General features: G+C 36.4%; 1 protein-coding gene across 4 annotated transcripts; it reads right to left on the reverse strand.

Moving 5' to 3' along the window:
* Positions 1–1457: 1457 nt before the first annotated feature.
* Positions 1458–6873, reverse strand: LOC113729863 (serine/arginine-rich splicing factor SR34A-like). 4 transcript variants are annotated; one of them, XM_027254159.2, is made up of 15 exons: positions 6716–6873; positions 6495–6600; positions 5103–5366; positions 4805–4931; positions 3875–3940; positions 3677–3751; positions 3442–3592; positions 3290–3336; positions 3149–3206; positions 3014–3063; positions 2875–2931; positions 2228–2307; positions 2079–2150; positions 1944–1980; positions 1458–1826 (listed from the first exon to the last, which is right to left on the reverse strand). In XM_027254159.2, exons 4-15 carry the CDS (start codon positions 4889–4891, stop codon positions 1806–1808), a joined length of 801 nt encoding a protein of 266 aa, XP_027109960.1. In that variant the 5' UTR covers positions 4892–4931; positions 5103–5366; positions 6495–6600; positions 6716–6873; the 3' UTR covers positions 1458–1805. The 4 variants fall into 4 exon arrangements, with proteins under 4 accessions (XP_027109960.1, XP_027109962.1, XP_071934076.1 ...); XM_027254161.2 differs by lacking the exon at positions 5103–5366 and adding an exon at positions 5430–5468; XM_072077975.1 differs by having other exon boundaries at positions 6495–6627; positions 6716–6845.
* Positions 6874–11974: the final 5101 nt, after the last annotated feature.

Below are 11974 nucleotides of genomic sequence, written 5' to 3' on the forward strand. Positions count from 1 at the left end.
ACAGCAGCAGATGGAAAAAAAGTAGTATTATAAATACAAAAAACATATTTAATATATTTAATACATATGTGCGATTAAGCTTGCATAATTGAGCTTATTATTTTGGAGCTTAGGCTTGACTCAAGTTACTACTCGAGTAGATTACTTGCTAAAATCGAGTTGATTGAATTCGATAAAATCGAGTTGAGTCACTCATTTTTTGAGTAGAGTTTGAGTTACTTGCTATGACTTACAGGCACAGCGCATCAATAACCTGACCGGGCAAGCATACGAAATGAGCGACCGCGATAAATGTTGTTCGGACTCCAGGCCATAAGTTCTATGGAGGATAAATTTAACAGTCGAAAGGTGCAAAGCATAGTTGATAAAATACGAAACGGATATAATACAAGATATTATATGTACATATATTGTATAATTTTTGTTCAAAAATATGATTAAAAATTTAGCAAAATAATACATGTTCTACAAAATTACGCATATTAATTTGTACTTATAGAGTAAGAATAATATTTGAAAATTATAAAACTAAAAGTACAATTAAAATTAGTACATTTTTCCAAAATTAAGTAATACTTTTACCAATTTTAACTCTTATCCTTATGTACGAGACATTAATAGTATATTTTTCAAAAATTATGCATACTTCTACCAATTTTAAGTCTTATCCTTGTGTACAAGACATTACATTTGTTAGTAAAATTTCCACTTTTATGTATAAATTTACAAAATTATGTTATATATCACTAGGCAGATAAGTCATTCTCTCGTTCTCCTACTCAAATTTTAAAATTTTTTTCAAAAATTGAAATATAATTATCCTCGCATATAAGACACTAAATTTATTAAAATTTTTTCACTTGTAAATTTTACAAAGTCAATTGCAACATATGACTATTTTTTAAAATATTTTAAAATGTACAAAATACAATTTCTTTTTGAATTATACATACAAACATGTAGTATTATATGAATATAATACGAGTCTTTGCTCACTAGGGTGCAAAGTGCATTACATATTTTTTAAAATTATTATCATCATCAGGTAAGCAAAATCTGGAATAACTTTTTGATTTTTTTTATTTTTGGAGCTGGAAGACTAATTACATAATCACATCCAACATCAGGGCATACACATAACCGCCATTCAACCTCTCAACATGCAACTCTGACGAGCACCAAGGCGTTCTGCAGAGTGCCCAGAAAGCAGAAACAAGGGAAGTTCAAGAATTTGGACTCTTGCCCCTCTGAACTCTCTAAAAGCAGTAAAAATTAATATGGCAAAACCAACAAATACATTTATTAGCTATACCTCCTCCAAGGTGATAAAACTACTATTGCCCGGGCACACTGAAGAATTACTGCTCCCTCAATCACGAAGTAACCGCTAAACCGACATAAGTAACCCATGATGAAAGCAAAGACACTAAAATTACTAAAAACAGAGGCATCATGACTACTGATTCAACGAGGGCAAGTAGAATAAAACTCATAAAGGAATATCCAAGGAGACATCCAACATTCAAAAACTATCAAATCAACACTACGAGGACACCAACAGAACCTATGCAGTCATCCTCATATGTCACATCTAAGCACCAAATGCACAAATATTAAATTCTTCTTCAGATGAATATAAAGCATACTTAATAAGACCAACGAAGCCAATGAGACATGAGACATATAGTTTAGTCATTAGAAGGTTTCCTTTGAAGGATGTCATCCACTTTCCTGTCCACTTGAATCCATCTAAGACAAACCTCCACACTCTCCCAGCAAGCAGACTAGCATAGGTGACAATGTAATCAGCCACTGCCAGAGCGTGCCTGTAATTGGATGAATTAAAGTTAATTAGATAAAGAAGGGACACTTCTGCTTTAATATTCTACACCAAACTCGAGAATTTTAACCACACAAACCACCAGAGCAACAGATTTGCTCACCGGGTGAGGGGATGCAGACCTTGACCTTGATTTAGCTCTGCAAATTTGAACAAAAATGTTTGCCTGAGTGTCAGTAAAGATGAAAAGTAGTGTGGAAGACGGAAACAGCAGATTAGTAGAACAAGCAACACACACCTTGAAGACTTGACAGGAGAAGCAGATCTAGACTTTGATGGCGATCTAGAAGCAGATCGCTCCAGCGATTTGCTGCAGATAGAAACATCTTTATTGAAGGTACGGAAGCACTGGCTAAATAAATCCAAGATAACCACTAAAGTTAATACCTCCTATTCCTTCTAGGAGACCTGCTTCTACTGCGACTCCTACTTCGGCTTCGTGATGGACTGCCTTTGTACTCCTTTACCTTTATGGAAAAAAATTGGGACGAGAATCCAAAAATATATATTAATGACAGAGAAATAAGGAAACATTCACCATTCAGACATATTAAATCTACATTTTTGCCATTTAATCCACATGACTGCAATCACTCAGGATGAAAAAAATTCACATCCATATTGTCTCATCAAGCAAGCAGCAAGATTACCAAAGCATTTTTTACCAAAAAACCCAATAGCAAAATAGGAAAATACTATATTTACAGGTTTAAGCAGGGTAAGAAATTACAATGAAGAAGGATAAACTACAGATGTGGTGATACTCATACTTCCTTCAAGGAATATAACAAGGTATCTACTGTTAGTGGATTCACACATTACTAGATTAGACTAAAGGTAAGATCCCAATACAGAATAAGGAAAAGAAAACTTGCAAGACAACACATACGCGTGCATGTGCAAGTGTGCTCACATATGTAACATATAAAGCAAGTCCAACAAAATCAGTAGTAGTACTAAAATGCTGTCAATAAAACACGAAGAATGCAGACACCTTCATTGCAAAATATGGATGCACATATTATCATATATACCCGGATATAAGTTCTTGTCCAAGGATTTCTGAACTCGCTGTCATCAAGTTTCCGAATCTGGAGGGGAAAAAAATTGAAGTTCCCAAATTAAATCATTTGGAAAAGCATATAAGCACCTATGAGTCATATAATAGCTTACAGCATATTTCATGTCCTCATAATTAGTGTAGTCAACCAAGCCAAAAGTTCCTGCAGGTAACAAAAGTATGCAAAAGAGTAAATTTAATGCCAACTTATACCAAGAGACAAGATGGAAGAGTATATCAAGTAGTACCCTCCCCATCACGAGAAACTTCTGCAAAGCACACATCCCCAGCTTTCCGCATATGATCCTGAAACAATTCCAGGTAGAGTTGCTACCACACCTTCCCAAGCACTAGAACCAACAATTATGAAGTCTGATGCACCTTCTTACCTTCAAATCTTGCCAAGAAGCAGATGATGGAAGCCCACGAACGATAACTGAACAAAGGCAAACAATATTAATGCACAGATTCCACGACATTAAAAGAAGAATTCCACATTGTGCAACCAAAAAAGAACGAAAAATTCATGTAGCAAAAGCACCTCGAAATTCTGAATGCCGAGAAATACCATAGCGACCTCCTCCACCACCACTACCACCACCACCACCACCACCACCACCACCACCACCACCATAGCCACTGCGTCGATCACTTGAAGATGATGGTCCTCTACCCCCATGTGCAAGCTCTACCTATTTTGCGCCCATAACAAGTCAACTACAGAGACGACAATGAACTGCATAAAAAAATGGTTAAAGAGAACCAACTATTCTTACCCTCAATCTACAGCCGTCAAAGTTATATCCATCTCGACCCCTAATAGCATCTTCTGCATCACGGGCATTCTCAAACTACATCAAATAATTTATCCATGTGAGTCAGAAAATCCACATAAAACTGCAAGACTAGTAATGTAACCAAGTTAAACATCATAGAGAGAGAGTGACTAAAATAGACAAAAAGTTAATTCATACCTCAACAAAACAGTAGCAAGGAGGACGAGGTGGAATCTTCAATTCAATATCTAATATGCGGCCATACTGCAGAAATAAAACAGAAAATGCACTAGGTGATCAAGCAGCATTTCAAGCCTTACAGCACATAGGAGACATTTGAAAATTGAACCGATTAAAACGAAACTCCCATTTGATCTTACCTTCAAAAGTGAGAGCATGTAGAGAGTAAGCATAAAAATAAGCATGCCAAAGGCTAAGGAAAGTAGTAACATAGATTGAGTGGCGTCAGGCACATTTGCCACCAGCAGAAAATAGAAAATTGGAAGAAATGTATAAAACTCCAGTTTGGTTACTTGCCAGACTTCCCCATCCCCCCCGACCAGACTTTTAAAAAAAAAGGAAAAAAGTGTAAAAATCATCAATAACTGAGACAACTGCAATGATAACCATATGGTTTACTTGAACTGCACACTCATGTTGAATAAACAAAGGATTCAATGGACAAATATTTACTGAGTTTTGAAAATTCTGCTAAATACTAGTTCGATAATTTTGACACATAAAACTTTTGTTCTCCTATAAAAAACACTAGATTGCTAATGCTATAGCCACTATGCAATATTCCTGGCATAACAACTGAAGCTTCTCATCACTATCATTGCCACCAGAGATATACATGATAGTTGTGTGCTACAGATTGACTCAGAATTCACTGAAATGATTTTCAAGCATTCGATTATTAAACATCAACTCATAATAAACTGATTGTAGTCCAAAAGAATCTGTTTGATTTCACTTTAGGAGGAAATTAGAAAGGTGAATGTTCTGGGAAGATTTTGAAAAAGAAGAGCAAAATAAAGAAAACCAATTGAACGATGGTGCAATAGCACAACCTTTAGAGAAATAGTAATTAAGATCATTGTCAATTAAAAAGATGCTAACTCACACCTTATAGAAAAGATCTTCAACTTCCCATTCTTTTATATCTGAGGGCAGGTTACCCACATAGATCGTGCGAGAAAAACGGCCACTCATCTTCAGTTCCCACAGAAGTTATTCAGCAATCTGGTCTCAGCTGCAATATTGCATAATAGAAAGTTAAAACTCAAGATCCAAATAAACACAACAGAGGCACAATTCTGAAAAAACAACCTAAATAAAGGTTTCTAAGGTATGTTATTAACATCATTTAGTCAACTTCACAATAAAAGAATAAAAAATCAGAACAAAAAACTATGAAGCAAACCAAGAGAGCAATCCTTGCGGTGAGCGGTGCTCCACAAGCTCCATTGCTCATATGCTCCAAGATGCTCCAAAGCAATAATATATTCCAAATAAAATTTGTCTCCTCATCCTCTCTAAAATTTTTGCAGTTGTATAGCTCTTCAGAGATTGAGCAAGAACCTCCAATTTTATATAAATACACACAAGTCCACCCTGACTCCTCCCACTCCCAATCTACATCCCTATGTATGATTCCAAAGCTCATATTTGTCCAAGCGCTTGACATCTATCATAAACAAAGCATGTATGTCATAAGATGAAATAAGATTTCCATATACCAATGCATTACCTTGCTCAGATCTATTTAACTGCACTGAAGAATATGACCCTGGAAAATATGTAAATTACCCCTTAGTAATTTGCATTGACATGAATTGACTGCAATTAAATTGCCTGTGGTGTGTTAATATCATTCTCCTCGTTTTCTTAAAGTTTACAAAAGATGAGCATGGAAGCAACCTGATGAATGAAAAATTTAGATCTGACATCCAGAACAACAGAAACTAGGTTAACATAATTCATTGTATTACAAACTAAAAAGTAACAAGGTTAAAATTGTAAAATTTCTGGCTTGAACAATAGGTTCCAAAACGTTTGAGAAGAGGTTTGGCAACTCAAAATTGAACATAATTCCATGCATCAGCAGAAGGCCAATTATAGCCTGATACACATTCAACACATGAACCAACAGATAATCTAGCATCATAACTCCCCAAACCTATTGTCCATTCTCACCATATTATCATAAAAAGGACTACGGAAAAAAATGTTATTTAGGATTACCAAATACAGATTGCATAAGATGCTCAGAAAAGAGGGTTAACGTTTTATTGGCAGATGATGTATACACAAGTGAATGAGATGAACTCAATAAACATGAAGTCCCAAATCATTTTGGACAAAAAGATAATAACTACAACTGACCAGCGATAGAAGACTGGATTAAACTTAAAAACAATAATAATTTCAAAAAATTCAGCGTAGAACTTGCTTCCTAAAAACTGCACGCAACAGTCTAGAATGAAGAAGGGAAAAAAGGTGAAGGTGATAGGCAAGATCTCTATAGAGAAAGAGGCAAACTAAGAGCCTTTGGTTACAGATTATTCAGACATCCACGGCTTCCAGATTTCTTTGCTGCACCTCCCTCTCCACCCTCCGCCACCCCCCCCCCCCCCTTTTCTCCACAATAAACTCCAGAGTTAAAATCATGATAGACATTAATTATCTAAACCCCACCGAAGAATAGTCGATGATTCATACTGGTAAACTGGCAATTATTCACCGCATACAAGACTGCCGAGTAGACTTTAGGTAAAATTAAAAGGTAAAAATATAGGCAAATCCAACAACATACCAGAGCTAAGAGCGAGCAGAAAAAAAAGGATGCCACGGCAATTTGGAGCTTCTTGAACAGTAGCAGAATACAATGATGGACCTAGGGTTTCTTCAGCTCTCTCCCTCTAGTTAAGTGAACAAAGAAACAAGGACTTGAAAGTCTATATCACATTAGAAAAATGAAGAAGAGAAAGAGAGAACACGAGACAGAATTTAGGAGTTGCGAGGCAGAGTTCGCACCTGTGCCGATTTTCGGATTGAAATTTGAAATGCGGCCGGAATCCGAGGGGAAAATGCCTGCAGTTGAGACTAATCCAATTGCTCGCATTTTTTCCCCTATATAACTCACACAACGATTGGTTTGGTGTGGACCGTGGAAGGCCCAAAGGCGCCTACCCCACTTGACCTTGTGAGGTACTGAGGTTTAGGCCTGATTTTTATTATCCTTGAGACTACAAACGTTCTGTAATTTCCAAGTGATACGTTAGGTTTTAGTATTAACAAAATAAAAAAATAAATTAAATATACTTATTTTTATGACACTAATAGCGAATTGTTGACAAATTTTAAATTTGATAAATTATTTTTACTATAATTGATCTTTTAACTTCTTATATTCGGGGATGAAATAGATTGGATGATACGGGAGAAGAGAATGTAAATAAGAGGTCCTGCATTTGAAACTTCTCGCTCAGAATAATTATTGATAAGGATAAAGAAGAAAAATAAAGAAAATTGAAAGTAAATCATTAATTTCTATTATTTATTTACTATTATTGAACAATAAAGAATTATCAATAAAAATGGTATTTACATAGAATAATTTTTACTAGATGCACACTTTTTTAATGTCTTATGTTAATTTACTATGATTAAATATTTTTCTCGAAAAAATATAAAAATATTTAAGCAAAATAAAAGAAATTGTTAAATGAAAGCATTCAATGTACGAGGGCATAATTGGTTTTTTCCCATTCTTTTATATGCAAAAAGTTTAATTTCATGCTCGACTAGTTTTCGCCGAAGATCTGTATGTTACATGTTGTCTGGATTGTAATTGAAGGAGCGGAAGTCACATTCACTGAAGGAGCTGAAGCCCCTTCGTGGCACAAAAGGTAAAGTGCTTTTTCCAGCATTATTAAGATTTAATTATTTTTGGCATAAACAAACCTCACGCGGGGAGACAAGAAAAAAGGGGGGAAAAAACTCATTTGGGAAGTAAAGGATTTACAAAAATTTGTATTTACCTTGATAGATTATATAAGGATGTGAGGTCGTTCATCTCGTCCCTCCTCAATTCTGTGATTGGGTGAGGTGACTTTCGCGAGTCCCGCGCCACCTCGGCTCATTGCCTCACCCCATAGGGCTGGCCTCCGTCGCCTCGAGGTGATTTCACGTCAGCTCGATCTCTCATCTTCGACCCCTAACATCTGACATCTCATTGGAAAAACTGATTCTATATAATAGAATGACATGACCATTGTCATGTCCCTTTCATTAGGTCTAACTCTGACACTGTCAGCCTAAAGTCCACGGAAATTGGAGTTCATCATTCTTCCTACCATATTGTCTACTATAAATACCTTTTCATCTATAGGAAAGATATGCAAAGACACGTATACACACATACTAGATATTCTTTATCCATTGGTTTTAGTTTGTAATTGGATACCCAAACTGAGTTAATCGTCGAACTATCGGAGGACAAATCCCCGTACACTGTGTAGATTTGAATTCCCTCGATTCCCTCGATTCGGTCCAACCATCCGGAAATCACCTGTTTAGGATGCACCAACGGTTTCTACTTAGTAAAAATCTGTTGTATTTCCAGTTAACGGTACAATATACGATGGCATGCTTAGCAGGAAATTGCCCTGTTGTTTTGCTACTGATTGTTGTGTGCTAATAGGCCATCGTCTTTATCAGAACAAAAGGAAAAGGCAGTACCCGTACACCGTTTAAAATTGCTACACAAAAAAAGGGGAAAAAAAAAAGATGGCTTGCGTAATGAGAGGGATAATGGGAGCAGGTCCAATAAGCCATTAAACGACTGAATAACTACGACCAACAAGCAGTTCGTGCCTGAGATCAGCTGCCTGCTGCTTTTTGAGCATTGTACGCTCAGATTCAGATTCGTGACAGGTTTCTGGACCCCACAAAAAACAAAATGAAAAATAAATTGATAAGACATTTTTCCGTTTCCTGTGGGGTTTTCTATCCCACATCGGATTGGGGGGGTTGGGTGTTTGGGTAGATAAGTCCCTCGCATGACTTCAAAAGTTGCCGGCTTTTAAAGTTACTGTGGGGATTAGGTTTATTTGCAAAAACATGCTTATTTCTGTAAGAAAATGTATGGAAACAGAAAACTCATTCCCAGGGTCTTGGGGAGTAGTTACTTCTTAGCAGCAGGGCACCCTGTGGGGTTTTCTATCCCACATCGGATTGGGGGGGTTGGGTGTTTGGGTAGATAAGTCCCTCGCAGGACTTCAAAAGTTGTCGGCTTTTGAAGTTACTGTGGGGATTAAGTTTATTTGCAAAAACATGCTTACTTCTGTAAGAAAATGTATGGAAACAGAAAACTCATTCCCAGAGGCTTGGGGGGTAGTTACTTCTTAGCAGCAGGGCACCCTGTGGGGTTTTCTATCCCACATCGGATTAGGGAGGTTGGGTGTTTGGGTAGATAAGTCCCTCGCAGGACTTCAAAAGTTGCCGGCTTTTAAAGTTACTGTGGGGATTAGGTTTATTTGCAAAAACATGCTTACTTCTGTAAGAAAATGTATGGAAACAGAAAACTCATTCCCAGGGGCTTGGGGGTAGTTACTTCTTAGCAGCAGGGCATCCTGTGGAATTTTCTATCCCACATCGGATTGGGGGGGTTGGGTGTTTGGGTAGATAAGTCCCTCGCAGGACTTCAAAAGTTGCCGGCTTTTGAAGTTACTGTGGGGATTAGGTTTATTTGCAAAAACATGCTTACTTCTGTAAGAAAATGTATGGAAACATAAGACATTTTTCCGTTGGTGGCGGCGGGTAAGGTCAGGAATCGCAAGGACGGATGAGCACCTTTCCATTTTTACTATTTTTTTCCCCATTTTGGGAAAGAAGAACTAACATGGAGCCTGGAGCATAACGGTGGCCGCAGCCTCGGTACTCCAGTTACCAACCCTTTTTTTTTCGACAGTAATGGGGACGAAAATGTTGGGGTCCAATGTTTAATGGGGCGTGATTAGTCGAAGTGGCCATTGGTAACTTTTCGCCCACCATCATTGCTCCTCTGCATCATTTTTCAGTGACCCTGATTCCACAACCGGCTGGTAGACACTAGATGACGACCACCGCAGTAGTTTCGATGGTTCACGGTGTATTAGCTTCTCCATTTGCCAAACTATCAATTTTTAAAGGTGAAATAAAATATCGGCGCTGTTTGGTAAGTGAATTTTTTGGGTGTTTATTTAAAATTCTACTGTAACTTACTGTAAAAGTTTTTAAAAAAATTTTTGAAGTGTGTTTTTTTAAATATTTTGAAATGTATAGTTTAAAAACTTTAAAAAATTTTTAAAAATTACTGTAACTAAAGTTTTTTAAAAACTTGTAGCAAATAAATTAGGCAAAAAATTTGTCTGTCAAACAAGGCCATCATTTTATTCTCTTTCTGGGACAAGAGATTTGTTGCTTTGGGAGGGGATTCGGGTCTATTTGTTTCACACGCACATACATATATATCTATATATATTATACTGACGAGATGTTCATCAATGGATTACAATTGTTTGGTTACTTAAAGTTCAATTAATATTTGGTTAGTTTAAGAAAATCTTTTATTTAGCATCAAACTATACTTGACCTCAATTAGTTCAACAAGCCATTTTCTTTTGTGACTTTAAATATTGGATTCACCCAATACCCGAAGTTCACATACCCATTAAACCCCAAAAAAAATTTTTTTTTTTTGCTGATGTATATTGGGCACAGTTTACACATTAAGCTAGTACTACTCCTGGTATTCGGTTAGTTTAGTTATTGACAGATACAGCATAATGATTTAGTGTTAAAATTTTCATTAGGCTGATTAGGCTGTTATTCAGTTATCGGATTTTAGAAAGTAATTTATTTTAAAATTTTCATAATATTTGATAATGAACTTGAGACATTTGTTCTCAAACGTTAACCTTGGGATCAGCCAGACGGTGAACACCCCCAACCCGTTGACTCAAGACAATAATAGCGGGGCCGGGGGGGGGGGGGGGGTTGTTCTGCGATGGGTTGACAAAAAACCAATGCGTTGCTGATTGAGATTCATAAATCACAAAGGTGTTTGCGTCTTCATTACTTCATTTACAGCTCCTGCTCCGAGCCATGCATGAGTTGACCTATTGCACTCGTCCTTTTAGTTTGAAATGGTAGAAAAAGGTGCATTATTTTTTTTTTATGGTACGAAGGGGTGTCCCGGAATCACCGAACTAATCCCCGGGCAGAACTTGCCCCAAAGATGCCCCTTGTATGGTTTTTCCATTTTTGTAGCAAAGGAAAAAGGCCATTGGCTATATTTACTTGCCTGGGATATCTATTAGTAAGCCAGTATTTAGTTTAGATTAGATCTTTTTTCGAAAATTTCCCCACAACAACTCCTTTGTTTTTTCAATCAACGGCCAAGGTAGACTGCTAGAGCAGTAGATTGACGGAGTGCAACTAATAAGGAAAATATTTGTAAAACTTTTTTGAGTTTTATTGAAATTGTTTTTAACAAAACTGGCTTTATATTCTGATAAAACATATGTTGAAAATTTAAAAAATAGTAATTTAGTAGTAATTTGTAACCACAATTGATAGTTGCCAATGAAAATTAAGATTTATTAAATAAATTAAAATTAGAATAAGAAAAAATACATGTTACTCGATAGAAAATTATATTGATTGTGGGCAACTACAAATGATAGTTTATGAAGTATATATAAAGTGATACATTTTTATTTATACCAAAAGCCCCCTCTTCCTTTATACATACATACATATATATATGTATATAATAGTATAGATAAGCAGCATCATAAATTATACTTTAGTAGCTTTGAACCGAGCAAAACATCCATAGGAAACCATGCACCAACATTTGCTAGATAATTAGTGACACAAACAAACCCGCAAGGCCCTGCCATGCTGAGGAAGAGCTAGGTTGCTTGGAGGCCCCACAAGACGAGCAGCCAATTCATAAAATAATTTGATTATTATATCCTACGTTCCTACTCAATAGCATGCTCAAATGAGAGAATGATTTCTTAAGTAAAATAAAATAAGCAAATTCCTTGCTAATTGCCACTATAATAATTTCAAGTGCTGATATATTTTTGGTATTTTGCGTGTAGGCGAGGGGACGGGGTAAAAATGTCAAGTAGCTTTTCTGGTTCTACTTCTACTAATTGTTGGATCCATCTCAAGTTTAAAAATTTTGGCCTTTTTTTTTTGGTAAGCGCACTCCTAAATGGGGCTGTAAACGAGCCGAGT

This window comes from Coffea arabica, chromosome 2e (assembly GCF_036785885.1).
Source record: "Coffea arabica cultivar ET-39 chromosome 2e, Coffea Arabica ET-39 HiFi, whole genome shotgun sequence".
Taxonomy (NCBI): Eukaryota; Viridiplantae; Streptophyta; class Magnoliopsida; order Gentianales; family Rubiaceae; genus Coffea; species Coffea arabica.